Source organism: Esox lucius, chromosome 11 (assembly GCF_011004845.1).
Source record: "Esox lucius isolate fEsoLuc1 chromosome 11, fEsoLuc1.pri, whole genome shotgun sequence".
Taxonomy (NCBI): Eukaryota; Metazoa; Chordata; class Actinopteri; order Esociformes; family Esocidae; genus Esox; species Esox lucius.
In genome coordinates this window covers 42,221,703-42,236,771 of record NC_047579.1, presented here as the reverse complement: position 1 = coordinate 42,236,771, position 15,069 = coordinate 42,221,703, and the positions used below count along the sequence as shown (strand labels likewise).

Sequence of the window (15,069 nt, the reverse complement as noted above, 5' to 3'; positions counted from 1 at the left end):
TTGGGCTCTGAAACTACACTCCTTGAGAGAGGATGGACTCTTCACCACTCTGGAGTTGCCCATGGTGAGAGGCGGCGGGCTGGTGTGGGTTTGCTTATAGCTCCCCAGCTCTGCCGCCATGTGTTGGAGTTTACCCCGGTGAACGAGAGGGTCGTTTCCCTGCACCTACGGTTTGGGGATAGGTCTCTCACTGTTGTTTGTGCCTACGGGCCGAACGGCAGTGCAGAGTACCCGACCTTCTTGAAGTCTCTGGGAGGGGTGCTGGAAAGTGCTCCGACTGGGGCCTCCATCGTTCTACTGGGGGACTTCAACGCCCACGTGGGCAACGACAGTGACACCTGGAGGGGCGTGATTGGGAGGAACGGACCCCCTGATCTGAACCCGAGCGGTGTTCAGTTATTGGACTTCTGTGCTAGTCACAGTTTGTCCATAACGAACACCATGTTCAAGCATAAGGGTGTCAATCAGTGCACGTGGCACCAGGACACCCTAGGCCGTAGGTCGATGATCGACTTTGTTGTCGTTTCATCTGACATGCAGCCGTAGGTCTTGGACACTCGGGTGAAGAGAGGGGCGGAGCTGTCAACGCATCACCACCTGGTGGTGAGTTGGATCCGATGGCGGGGGAGGAAGCTGGACAGACTCGGCAGACCCAAGCGTACTGTAAGGGTCTGCTGGGAACGTCTGGCCGAGTCTCCTGTCAGAGAGATCTTTAACTCCCACCTCCAGCAGAGCTTTGACTGGATCCCGAGGGAGGCTAGAGATATTGAGTCCGAGTGGACCATGTTCTCCACCTCCATTGTCGAAGCGGCCGTTCGGAGTTGTGGCCGTAAGGTCTCCGGTGCCTGTCGAGGAGGCAATCCCCGAACCCGGTGGTGGACACCGGAAGTAAGGGATGCCGTCAAGCTGAAGAAGGAGTCATATCAGGCCTGGTTGGCTTGTGGGACTCCTGAGGCAGCTGACGGGTACCGGCAGGCCAAGAGGACTGCAGCCCGGGTGGTTGTGGAGGCAAAAACTCGGGATTGGGAGGAGTTCGGTGAGGACATGGAGAAGGACTATCGGCTGGCCTCGAAGAGATTCTGGCAAACCGTCCGGCGCCTCAGGAGAGGGAAACAGTGCCCTACCAACGCTGTTTACAGTGGAGGTGGGCAGCTGTTGACCTCAACTGGGGATGTCGTCGGGCGGTGGAAGGAGTGCTTCAAGGATCTCCTCAATCCCGCCGTCATGTCTTCCATTGAGGAAGCAGAGGCTGAGGGCTCAGAGGTGGACTTGTCCATCACCTGGGCTGAAGTGGTGGTCCCTCTTTTTAAGAAGGGGGACTGGAGGGTGTGTTCCAACTACAGGGGGATCACACTTCTCAGCCTCCCCGGGAAAGTCAATGCCAGGGTACTGAGGAGAATATGGCCAATAGTAGAACCTCGAATTCAGGAGGAACAGTGTGGTTTTTGTCCGGGCTGTGGAACACTGGACCAGCTCTATACCCTCTACAGGGTAATGGAGGGTTCATGGGTGTTTGCCCAACCAATCCACATGTGTTTTGTCGATTTGGAGACGACATTCGACTGTGTCCCTTGCGGCATCCTGTGGAGGGTGCTTCGGGAGTATTGGGTCCTGGGTCCTTTGCTAAGGGCTGTCAGGTCACTGTACGACCGAAGCAGGAGCTTGGTTCGCATTGCCGACAGTAAGTCAGACTTGTTCCCAGTGCATGTTGGACTCCGGCAGGGCTGCCCTTTGTCGCCGGTTCTGTTCGTAAGTTTGGGGACCACACAATTTCGTCTCTGTTCTTTGCGGATGATGTTGTCGTGTTGGTCACTTCAAACCAGGACCTTCAGCATGCACTGGGTTGGTTTGCAGCCGAGTGTGAAGCTGTTGGGATGAAAATCAGTACCTCCAAATCCGAGGCCATGGTCCTTAGTCGGAAAAGGGGGGCTTGCGCACTTCAGGTTGGTGGAGAGTTCCTGCCTCAAGTGGAGGAGTTTAAGTATCTAGGGGTCTTGTTCACGAGTGAGGGAAGGATGGAACGGGAGATTGACAGACGGATTGGTGCAGCTTCTGCAGTAATGCAGTCGATGTATCGGTCTGTCGTAGTGAAGAAAGAGCTGAGCCGCAAGGCGAAGCTCTCGATTTACCGGTCAATCTACGTCCCTACTCTCACCTATGGTCATGAGCTTTGGGTCACGACCGAAAGGACAAGATCCCGGATACAGGCGGATACAGGCGGCTGAAATGCAGGGTGGCTGGGCGATCCCTTAGAGATAGGGTGAGAAGCTTGGTCACCCGGGAGGAGCTCAGAGTAGAGCAGCTGCTCCTCCACATCGAGAGGGGTCAGCTGAGGTGGCTTGGGCATCTGTTCCGGATGCCTCCTGGACGCCTTACCTGGGAAGGTGTTCCGGGCCCGTCCCACCGGGACAAGAGCCCGGGGAAGACCTAGGACACGCTGGAGGGACTATGTCTCCCGGCTGGCCTGGGAACGCCTCGGTCCCCCCCCGGAAGAGCTACAGGAAGTGTCTAGAGAGAGGGAAGTCTGGGCATCTCTGCTTAGACTGCTGCCCCCACGACCCGGCCCCGGATAAGCGGAAGAAGATGGATGGATGGATGGCACGCACAGTTTGTTTACAACATGGCGTTTGAACTTAAGTAATAAAACTAATTTCTTCCACAAACTCCTGCGACTGGCTCCTTCTCTACTTACACTCGTAACACTCATAACTGTAAGCCAGTGTATTCATTATTTAGTTTAATAAGTATTTTGTCACAACTAGCTACCTATAATAGAATAATTTTGGAGAGTTCTGAGGTAATTTTGTGGTGTTTTATGTTCTGCAGGCTACGTCTCAGTCTCAGCGCTCCGTTTTTCTATTGAGTCAATGGCATTGTACCACCTTCAGTCGTTTCAACCCTTTCCGTTGTGAGTTTTTGCTTCCCTGTACTGTTGCTTTATTTTCTTTATTTTATCAGCTATCTGTTTGTTGGAACGGAAGAAAACCATTAAGAGAAGCCTAAAGCAAATGATACACATCGCCTTTCGAATAGAACAGCATACCCTGTTTTCACACCATGTCACGGGTCAATCTGCAAACCCCGCCCTAAGTCCTAAATTCCGGTCTACTCGGCCATGGCCTAGTGGCTGACTGGCCCTGGCCCGTGTCAGTGGAAACAGAAACAGACTTTAGGGGAAAACACCAGTGTTTGGCACCAGTGGAAACACAGCACAAGTGTATTCTGTACACTGTGAACTCTCATTGGGTGTGTTTAGTGTTAAAACACAGCTCTCTGGTGTGTGGTCAGTTTTTAATTCGTTCCCTAATTTTGTCTTTTCAATTTGACAGAACATTTGTTTCCCAATGATCCCGTAGATTCCCGTAGATGTGTCACACATTAATAGAAAACTCTGCATTGTAATTGTCTACGAGTGAGGTCCAGTCCAGAACAGTGGTGGACTGAATTACATTGATTAGGAGTGTGTCAACTCAAAAACAGTGGTTCACTGAATTATTTTGATTAGGAGTGTGTGTCCAGTCTAAAAAAAAGTGGTTGACAGAAGGACGTTGATTAGGAGTGTGTCCTGAAATTCAGGTGAGTTCCTATAATTTGGGTTATCTACCAAAACACAGACCTTTCACCCACTCTGCCCTCCTGTCTTCTCTGCTCTCCTGCAAAATCAATATTGAATTATTGTCACTCCTCTTCCAATCACACCTGCTGTCATTCGTTTTTTGAAGTTTTCTTTTCCTTTATTTTACCAGACAGGTCAGTTTAGAACAATTTCTGATGGCCTTCCAAATGTGTTCTTCCATTTTTAGGTTATCGGCTAGTACAGGAAACAGGCTGTCTCATTACAGAGAGATAATTCAAGTTGATTTAACTGTTGGTGTAATATGACAGTATAACACCAACAGTTACATCAACTGCGACAGTATAGGACTTGTATTATATTACCACAGACAGTGCTCATGAGAAGTACTGAGAAACCAAGCCTGAGTGGCTCAACTTTAACCAGGAAAACTAAGGACATCTAATGAACAGCTATAACCAAGACATGTAATGAACAGCTATGACCAACACATTTAATTAACCAGGATATCTAGTAAACAACTCTTAAGTATGTGAGTCATCAATGAATTGGCTTCAAGTTTCAAGGTTTATTTGTTGATGCACCAAACAACACAGCGTCATCCTGCACAATGGCATATGACGGGACATGGCATCCAACAACTATGTAGTGGGAGTTAAGAAGATTATATGAGCAAAAATATAGCTAGACAGAAAATAATAATAAGATATAGCAGCAATATACATAACACTGTACACTAGCAGCAATCTGGGTAGTATTATTGAACATTTAGAAATGGCATGTATGGCAGTAATTTTCTTTGTATACCGAACAATTCTTCTGGCAGTTTTGGTTGAAATCTTTCTTGGTCTACCGGACCTTGGCTTAGTATCAAGAGATCCCTGAATTTTCCACTTCTTAATAAGTGATAGAACTATACTTATTGGCATTTGCAAGGCTTTGGATATATTTTTATATTATTTTCCATCTTTATAAAGTTCCATTACCTTGTTACGCAGGTCTTTTGACAGTCATTTTCTGCTCCCCATGGCTCAGTATCTAGTCTGTTCAGTGCATCCACGTGAGAGCTAACACGCTCATTGACTATTATACACAGACACTGATTGCAATTTTAAAAGCCACAGATGTGGGAATTAACCTTTAATTGACATTTTCACCTGTATGTGTCACCTTGTGTGTCTGTAGCAAGGCCAAACATTCAAGGGTATGTAAACTGTTGATGAGCGAGATGAGCGAGGCTGAATGGTAAGGAGAACATGTAGCATACCACACATTCTGTCATGCATGTTACATCACACATTCTGTCATGCATGTTACATCACACATTCCGTCATGCATGTAACATACCACACATTCCGTCATGCATGTAACATACCACACATTCCGTCATGCATGTAACATACCACACATTCCGTCATGCATGTAACATACCACACATTCCGTCATGCATGTAACATACCACACATTCCGTCATGCATGTAACATACCACACATTCCGTCATGCATGTAACATACCACACATCATATCTCTCTCACTCACACATAGAAAGACATGCGGCTGTAAAACAAACATGCACCCACAATACCTGCAACTGTCAGTCAGAGAGGAGGTGAAAGGACAGAGGAGGAGAGGGGAGGGAAAGAAGGAGAGTGAAAGACTAGAGAAGAGGAAGAGAGAAGTTAAGAGCGAGGTGGAGAAAGTTGGAGAAAAGAGGACAGAAGTGGAGAGCAAGGAGGAAAGAGAATACGAGAGGACAGAAGAGGAGAGAAGTTAAGAACGAAGTGGAGAAAGGAGGAGAGGGGAGCGAGGAGGAGAGGAAGGGTTGGGGGTTGACATACCCTACCTGATAGGGCTTTGCATGATAATCTGAAGAGCAGGCATCAGTAGAGGCAGGCCAAGGGGAGCCCTGCTTCGTGACCCAGCCAGAGTGATGGATCCTGGGACAGAATGGACAGAGCCTCAGCATGCCTGGTGGTAACAATATGTTCTCCAGGCTGGTGATCATCATGTGTCTGTCCATCAAGTAATGCGCTGTGATTGGTGAATGGTGTGGAAGTTGTTCTAAGTAGTGGGCTGTGATTGGTGAATGGTGTGGAAGTTGTTTGAAGTAGTGGGCTGTGATTTGTGAATGGTATGGAAGTTGTTCTAAGTAGTGGGCTGTGATTGGTGAATGGTGTGGAAGTTGTTTGAGGTAGTGGGCTGTGATTGGTGAATAGTGTGGGAGCATGTAATGAGACGATTGGTTTGGAGATTAAAGTGAAAGGGCACACACACACACCCTCTCTCACACACATGGTAACACACACAAAAACACACACACACACACAGTCTCTCACACACACACCACTCTCCAGTCAACATTCCGTGCAGTGATAGAATCAGATAAATACTGTTTGAATTTCCTCTGGTGTTACGGTTTGTCGACTTGTGTACACACACACACACACACAGACACACACACACACACACTCATCAAAGTCTGAGCCAATGTGCCCGGCCCGCCTCTCACTAAGCCAAAGGACTCCTGCAAACAGAGATAAGAAGAAGAGCATCAAGTCACGTGGCACCATTTTTATTACTTTATTCCAGTGGGTTTGGGTTGACAGGGCCAGCAGCAAACACAACAGTCTTCTGGCCTCCGACTGTCCTCTAGCTCTACGTCAACATTGGTCATTCACTTCCAATAACGACTGAACAGGGTTACCTATGCCTCTAATAATTATGCTCATTAGGGAAGCGAATGCTCCGTTTTTTATTGCCAATAGTGTCGCAGTAGAAGGGCAGGGAGACACCCCGGGCTTGTGATAGACGAGCTGGAATGACACAGTGCCTAATGATGACAGTAATCATTCTCTGATGATGCCAATTATACAAACGCCTCCCTCCCCCACCCTTTCCTCCCGCTCTCTCCCTCTCCCACTCTCCCCCTCTCCCGCTCTCTCCCGCTCTCTCCCTCTCCCCCTCTCCCGCTCTCCCCCTCTCCCGCTCTCCCTTTCTCACTCAATCACCCTCTCTGTCTGTCTGATGACAGTCTTTTATTGCATGTATACTGTTTCACAGATGCTGAAAGGTACTGGGGTAATTAATCATGTGCGTGGTCGTGTTTGCAGCAATGGCCTCCAGAGTCTACTGGGTGTCTTTTTGCTTAGCATTGCATTTAAATGTACTCCTTAAACATCACCCATTTATCTGTTTATCTTGGGGCTCTGGAGTAACAGCTGTGGATGTCTAACTGACAGGAATTTTAAATGTCAAGTGTTGACATGCCTGCTAGAGTGTGGGAGACAGGCAGGTGTAAAGAAAATTACAATACATAAAAAGAAACAATAATTATGAGGATATGCAGTGTATCTGTGTGTGTCTGCGTGTGTGTGTTTGTGGTGTGTCTATATATATATATATATATATATATATATATATATATATATATATATATATATATATATATATATATGTCTGTTTGTCTGGTTGTATGTAACTTTTAAAAAAACAAAACAAGGGTCTTTTACAAATCTTACTCAACACTTTTTAGCAACATTGATTTGTGTGTGAGTGTTTGTGTGTGTGTGTGTGTGTGTGAGAGATTTGTGTGTGTGTGTGAGGGTGTGCGTGTGTGTGCATGTGTGTGTGGGAGTGTATGTGTGTGTGTGAAGGGGTGTGTGTGAAGGTGTGTGTGAAGGTGTGTGTGTGTGTGTGTGTGTGTTTGGGGGTGTGTGTGTGTGTGTGTGTGTGAGAGTGTGTGCGCGTGCATGTCTATGTAAGCGTGTATGTGTTTGAGAGTGTGTGTGGGTGCCATTGGTGGATGGGTTTTGTCTCTGAAGGCAGAAATAGTTGTTTTTGTTTGCGGTAGAAGTTTCCCTGACTGTTGTGGGCAGTGGGGGTGTGGGGTGGGGGGTGGGGGGGGTGACTGTTGTGGGCAGTGGGGGTGTGGGGTTGGGGGGGGGTGACTGTTGTGTGGGGTGGGGGGTGGGGGGTGGGGGGGGTGACTGTTGTGGGCAGTGGGGGTGTGGGGTGGGGGGTGGGGGGGGTGACTGTTGTGGGCAGTGGGGGTGTGGGGTGGGGGGTGGGGGGGGTGACTGTTGTGGGCAGTGGGGGTGTGGGGTGGGGGGGGTGACTGTTGTGGGCAGTGGGGGTGTGGGGTCGGGGGGGGGTGACTGTTGTGGGCAACGGGGGTGGGGGGAGGGTGACTGGACGGTTGTCTGTTCGTGTTCGGTGTGAGGAGACTGCTCCCCCGTCCTCAACCAGGTTGGTGGTATTTCAGGCCAACCACGTTGCCAGGTGAATGTCTGGCCAGGTGAATGTCTAGCTATGTGGCCTTTCAGCGCCACATAGCTCCTTGATTAACGGTGCCCCTGTGCCAGGGGGGAGTGGCACAGTGTGCTGAAGGCAAGTCCCCTGGCCCCTACCCGCCTGCTGTCCTGCCTGTCTGGTCCCCACGTGTAGCCCCTCTCTGTAGCTTCAGACACCTGGCTTGAGGGCGTCTCCAACCCTTACCACTCAGGCAGACCCAGAGACCCCATGGTCCCCAGGCAGATGTGCCGCCGGCTGAGAATCCATCTCCCGGAGACGTTCAGCGGTCCGGCACGGCCTGCTTTGTCGGATGTTGGTGGTGCCGTTACGAGGTTGTGTTAGCGGGAGCTGCTGGTGCCGGCAGGACTGTCTTGGAACCATGTGCTTACAAATTTATATGCTTCAGCTAGCTGGTGGTGAGGAGGGTTTTGGGGTTGTTGTTTTTTTAGGTGGGTGGAGTGAGTGATGGGGCAGTTTGTCAGAGGGCAGGGCAGATGGTGGTTGAGGACCACAGAGATTTCTTCATTGGATGCCAGTAATGGGCAATGCTCAAAAGCTTTTGAGAAAACATCTGATGGAGTCTTTGAGTGCTCCCAGATTAGTCATGTGAATAGCAGCTTTCATAGAGGCTACCTCTTATGTCTTTAAGTGTGTCTGGGGTGTGTGTCTTTATGTGTGCTTGTGTGTGTGTTGGTGTGTTGGTGTGTGTGTAGAGAGTGAGATGGTGAGAAGTGTGTTTGTGTGTTTTAGAGGGTTAGGTCTGTGTGTAACTGGTGTGTGTTTCCAAGGTTGGGGTGTGTGTGTGTGTGTGTGTTTGTGTGTGTATGCATTAGTGTATGTGTGCGCATGTTTGTTTTGAGTGGTTTGTGCATATGTGAATAACTCCAGGCGTAGGCAGAAGGCAGTGGGCGAAATGTTCAGACTTCCTGGGCGTCTTTCAGGGGGCTTTTCAAATGTTGATTTCTTAATCCATCACAGAGCTTCTATACAGAGGCCTGCCTTTTTTATTTATTCATGTTAAAAGAGATTGCAGAAAAAAACACTGATCTTTTACCTCGTCTGAAGAAGCTGTACTGTGTCAGCTAAGCCTGACGTCTATAGAGAAATCACAGAGCACTCAGTACATTTATCTACCTGGAAATTGTTTTTCTTTTATGTTTTTCTGACTGAATTCTTCACTAAAACACAATGATTCACACACACATGCACCTCATGAAGCAGTCTCAGTATTCTTTATTCCATCAGTGACGTACCTTAGCTACCGTAGTCTCCATTCATTCAGCTTTCTTTCTCTGCCCCTGTCCTAAGTTGAAGCCTGATATTTTCTACGTGTAACAAAAGGACATAAAAACTATGCAGAAAGTGACCTTCTTCACACCCATTCTAATCGTAACCAAGGAGTGGACTGAGATAAGTCAACCCAGCCCAGGAATATGGTACGATGACAGACAGACAGGTATCCAGACAGATAGACAATTGAAACTGTTGGCTTGGACCTCTCCACTACAGGGACCTGATGTCAGTGCATTTGTTCCAGAAGGCTAGCACAGCAAGCACACAGACATTATAGTGGGCTTGACTGTAGCACAGCACAGCGCTCTCCTCAGAATCAGAGTAGCACTCTGTCCCCCCCTGGTGGGCCTGTGATGAACTTAAAATCAATTATTCAAAACTCTTCACAGGTGTAGACTAACAGTGACATTCTTACACACAGACCCGTTTCTAACAAGGCAGTGTTACACCTGTAAAGGAAAGAGATAGGAACATGACATACAAAAACAAGTAAAAAATAAAATCTGCTTGGCCTCCAGTTTTATGCAGTCTCTATACGTTCTGTCTGGTCTGTGGTCATATGTATGTATCCATCAAATCTATGAAGCACAAAGTGCTTTTACAAAACACCCAGACTGAAACTCCAAGGAGCAAGCAACAACAGTGTTGAAGCGCTGTGGCGAGGAATTAACTCCCTAAAAGGTACAGAAATTTAGGAAGAAACCTAGAGAGGGACCAGACTCGGAGGGGTGACCAGTACTCTTCTGGCTGAACCGGTGAAGATTTTAAGAGTACAAGTTGTAATAAATAATAAATGCACGAGGGCTGTGTCAAGAGTATAACACCTAATCAAGGTCAGAAGCATGACCAGATGGACAAGGACAGGGATAAAGGCGGAGTGGCAGCTGGAATTGTCAGGTATCATCTTGATCTGCAACACAACCAGGTGGCCTTTGGACAGGGACAGCAACAAGTCTTTCAAGCCTGGTACTCTGGAGGTGTGGGCCAAGACCTCATGTCCTCCTAAGTTTAAACGGAGACGAGGAAGAGAAGGAAAATTTAAAGAACGCATTCCTTAGGTCTACAAGGTTTTGCAATGGAGAAGGAGACTGACCCTGCTCCCGCTGGCACCATAACATACCGGTGTGAAACCTTGTGGCTGAGGCACATGGGTGTGTGTGCTCATTTATGTTTTCATGCGTTCATGTGTTCATACCAGGCACATAGGTGACCTTATGTGTGTGTTGTCTGAGTGTGTACGTGTGCGAGACCCCTGAGAGCCAGTGCTTCCTCTGGATACACCCAGGATCAGAAGCCACAGTCACCTACCCTCAGTCCACTGAACCAAGGCTCCTGTAGCGTCTCTGTTCTGTTCGTTAGCCCGGGTTCTCGGCACGGTCCTTACCTTTGACATTTAACCTCTAACCCTCCATGTTCTCTTCCCCATACCTTTCTTTTGTCTGCCTCCTCTATCACATTAATTCTATTCTCCCTTTTCTCTTCTATTTGCCCCATTGCAACTCTGGACAGAAACGACGATGTGTTCAGTCATGTCACCTGTCAAAACAAAGGTTAAATGATACATTAAATAAATTACTAACAGATCTCTCTATATCTGTCTCACTCGCCTTTCCTCTCAGGAATGAAACGTCCTTTTGGCCCGTCGTCTGTGCTGGAGGCTGGGGGAGATGGGAGTGTGTTAGGAGGAGCGCTGCTGACTGACATCAAGGCGTGCTGTGACCCCCAGGGGGAGCAGCCAGGGCCGGACGGGAGTGCCCTGCCGTCCTCGGACCACAGCAGGCCCAAGAGGGAGAGGAAACAGCGGAGCTACACGCTGTGTGCCGTGTGCAATATCCAGCTCAACTCGCCGGCCCAAGCCCAGATCCACTACAACGGCAAATCCCATCAGAAGAGGCTCAAACAGGCCAGCAGTGGTCAGGTCCAGCTCGGCAACACAGGTAGGACAGCCCGGCTGCTGTGCGCCCTGCGCCTCCCCAGGTTTCCATCAGCACCGTGTCAATGCGGCGTTCCGCCTGCTACACCAAAACCAACCACAAGCATTTCTTTCTCACCATCTGGATGCCACGTTGATTAATGAACTTTATTGCTAATGGTTATGCCCCCAGGATAAGCCACTGCTAATGACCTGGGAGTTGTTTGAATAGTCAGCAAAAAATGTGCTTCATTGTTAAAGGCTCGCTATGTTTAAAAAGTCTGATTTGGGTGTATTTGGTAGTTTTCACAATGTTACATGTTTTGTCAAATTTCAGGCCGATGTGTGATTAGCGTTGTTGATTACTTGTTTTGTGGTTGATTAATTGTTTAATGATTGATGACTTGCAGTGGGGGTGATGACTTGGGGTGAGGGTGATGGTTTGGGGTGGGGTTGACAACTTGGATGGGGTTGAATACTTAGGTGGGGTTCATGGGTCAATTTGGGGTTAATAACTTGGGTAGGGTTCACAACTTGATCTTATGGCTTGTTTTGGGGTTTATTACTCAGTGTAGGGGTGATTACTTGGGGTGGGGTTGATGACTTGGGGTGGGGTTGATGACTTGGGGTGGGGTTGATGACTTGGGGTGGGGTTGATGACTTGGGATGGGGTTGATGACTTGGGGTGGGGTTGATTACACCATACACTTTTCTACACTACACCATACACTTTTCTACACTACACCATAGACACTTCTCCACTACACAATACACACTTCTACACTACACCATATACTCTTCTATACCACCACATGACTTGGGGTAGGGGTGATTACTTGGGGTGGGGTTAATGACTTGGCATGGGGTTGATAACTTGGGGTGGGGTTAATGACTTGGCATGGGGTTGATGACTTGGGGTGGGGTTGATGACTTGGGGTAGGGGTGATTACTTGGGGTGGGGTTGATGACTTGGGGTGGGGTTGATGACTTGGGGTGGGGTTGATGACTTGGGGTAGGGGTGATTACTTGGGGTGGGGTTGATGACTTGGGGTGGGGTTGATGACTTGGGGTGGGGTTGATGACTTGGGGTGGGGTTGATTACACCATACACTTTTCTACACTACACCATAGACACTTCTCCACTACACAATACACACTTCTACACTACACCATATACTCTTCTATACCACCACATGACTTGGGGTAGGGGTGATTACTTGGGGTGGGGTTAATGACTTGGCATGGGGGTGATTACTTGGGGTGGGGTTGATGACTTGGGGTGGGGTTGATGACTTGGGGTAGGGATGATTACTTGGGGTGGGGTTGATGAATTGGGGTGGGGTTGATGACTTGGGGTGGGGTTGATGACTTGGGGTAGGGGTGATTACTTGGGGTGGGGTTGATGACTTGGGGTGGGGTTGATGACTTGGGGTAGGGGTGATTACTTGGGGTGGGGTTGATGACTTGGGGTGGGGTTGATGACTTGGGGTGGGGTTGATGACTTGGGGTAGGGGTGATTACTTGGGGTAGGGTTGATGACTTGGGGTGGGGTTGATGACTTGGGGTAGGGGTGATTACTTGGGGTGGGGTTGATGACTTGGGGTAGGGGTGATTACTTGGGGTGGGGTTGATTACTTGGGGTGGGGTTGATGACTTGGGGTGGGGTTGATGACTTGGGGTAGGGGTGATTACTTGGGGTGGGGTTGATGACTTGGGGTGGGGTTGACGTAGACTATCCCAAAGATAGCTTGCCCATCCAATATCCAAATGGAGCCAGTGGTGTCATGTTTTTTGGAAAGCCACACATTACACAACCTGATAAGGTAAATTGGCACTGTACTGCTTCCTGTTTCTTATCACCTACTCTGTCACCTGATAAGAACATTTCTGATAGCATGCTGCTTGTTTGTGTCCTGATGGAGGGCTGCTGCAGATGTGTAGTGTGCGCAAATTACTACTCCTGAAAAAGTGTGTATGGTTTTGTGTGAAAGTGGGTATGTGGTGGTATAGAAGAGTATATGGTGTAGTGTAGAAGTGTGTATTGTGTAGTGGAGAAGTGTCTATGGTGTAGTGTAGAAAAGTGTATGGTGTAGTGTAGAAAAGTGTATGGTGTAATGTAGAAGAATGTAGTGTAGAAGAGTGTATGGTGTAGTGTAGAAGGGTGTACTGTAAAATACTGTATGGTGTAGTGTAGAAGAATGTATGGTGTAGAAGTATTTTGTTCAAACAATTGGTCATATCAGGTATTTAGCCATTAATTCTTCCTAGTCCTCCATAGACTCAGGCTGGACAAAAAATGGAGAGCAGAGAGGAGTTTGGTAATTGATCGACCGACAGACTAATTCATTGCGGATTTCAAATTACTTGCGTTCCTGTTCCAGAGTTGCTACTAGTGCCTGTAGTGGAGTTTCAGGCTTCCCGCAGATTTAGAGGTAGCGAAACCTGCTGCATGTTCAAGGGGCTAGTTTGAGTCCTTTTTCAGTCTCCCACTCTGTCTTTTGCTTGTAACCCACCTACACAGCCCTCAAACACTCTCTCACCCACCCAGATAGCCTGCTCTCAAACACTCTCTGTTACTCACACACACGCACACTAAAATCTCTGCATGAAAAGTAGTCTGACCCACTTCAGGTGCAGAACTCTCTTACAAATAGCACTTAATTACATAGCAACAGGGAGCTCGGTAACACTTGCCATGGCCACAGATTCTCTGGCCCTGATTGGCTGCTGCTAGGCTGCTGCTCTGCTGACGGCAGGCGTGGATGTGCAGTGTTTCAACTCCAGCCCTTTAGGGGCAGCAGTGGGGCGAGACCTGCATGAAGACCGCCCGGAAACCATCTGACTCATCAGCACTAGAAGAAGATATACAACTGGTCAATGATCAACAGCTTCAGTCATTCCTTTGGAGGTCAGTGAGCACACAACAATCTGGGGAACCAAGCAGTTGTATTCTTTCTCCTCTGCTATATCCTATCTTTGATTTTGTCCTCTCCTGTCTATCTATCTGTCTGTCTCTGTCTCTGTCTCCTCCTCCCTCCGCATAGACAGACATGTAGTAGTTCTCTTATCAGTGCGTCCTGCAAGTGTGTTGCTCACATGTATACATTTTCTGGCCAACCTCCCACCCTTCTCTTTTCTGATTGGTTCTTCGTTTCAGTGAGTGAACACAGAGAGCCCAGTTCAGGGTTCTGGTTGTCACAGTCTCAAAACTGGGTTTGTGAGAGCACACTCTCACATACTTTTGTATTGTTTTATTCTATCTTTATTTTGGCAAACAAGACAGTTATGAAAAAAAATAGAATTTACAATAACAGCCTGGCAGGAGGCAAGAGGCTCCCTGTGGAGGATAGGCGCTGGGAATAAATGAAGACAGACCACCCAGACAGAAGACACATGGCACCAGGACAGTCACTATCAAAATACAGACATTATAACCAAGCACATAACCAGATGCCATTTAATCTACAAAATCATGAACTTAAGGCAGCACCGCTTCACAACAGCATGAATGATCACCACATATACCTGGCAGAAGACAATCCATAACCAACTCAGCAGGGTACAAGCGTGTTTAGACAATAGGACTCAATTCCAGGAGTTCGACTTAAATTGATTTGTACTTGAACATTGGTGACTCGGACTGTAACTAGTCTGTTCAAACATTGGTGGCGCGGACTGTAACTAGTCTGTTCAAACATTGGTGGCGCGGACTGTAACTAATCTGTTCAAACATTGGTGGCTCGGACTGTAACTAGTCTGTTCAAACATTGGTGGCTCGGACTGTAACTAGTCTGTTCAAACATTGGTGGCTCGGACTGTAACTAGTCTGTTCAAACATTGGTGGCTCGGACTGTAACTAGTCTGTTCAAACATTGGTGGCTCGGAATGTAACTAGTCTGTTCAAACATTGGTGGCTCGGACTGTAACTAGTCTGTTCAAACATTGGTGGCTCGGACTTGTGTTACAGCTTGGACAACTTGTAGTCAGTTTTTACTCAGA

The 15,069-nt window shown here is 48.0% G+C and overlaps 1 protein-coding gene across 1 annotated transcript in view; it reads left to right on the top strand.

The window, feature by feature from the left end:
• Positions 1-15,069, top strand: part of znf385c (zinc finger protein 385C) — a 188,273-nt gene that overhangs the window by 60,949 nt on the left and 112,255 nt on the right. Inside the window, exon 2 of the mRNA XM_029123137.2 lies at positions 10,778-11,095. Coding sequence (XP_028978970.2) covers positions 10,778-11,095 — 318 coding nt within the window. The remainder of the gene's footprint in view (positions 1-10,777; positions 11,096-15,069) is intronic.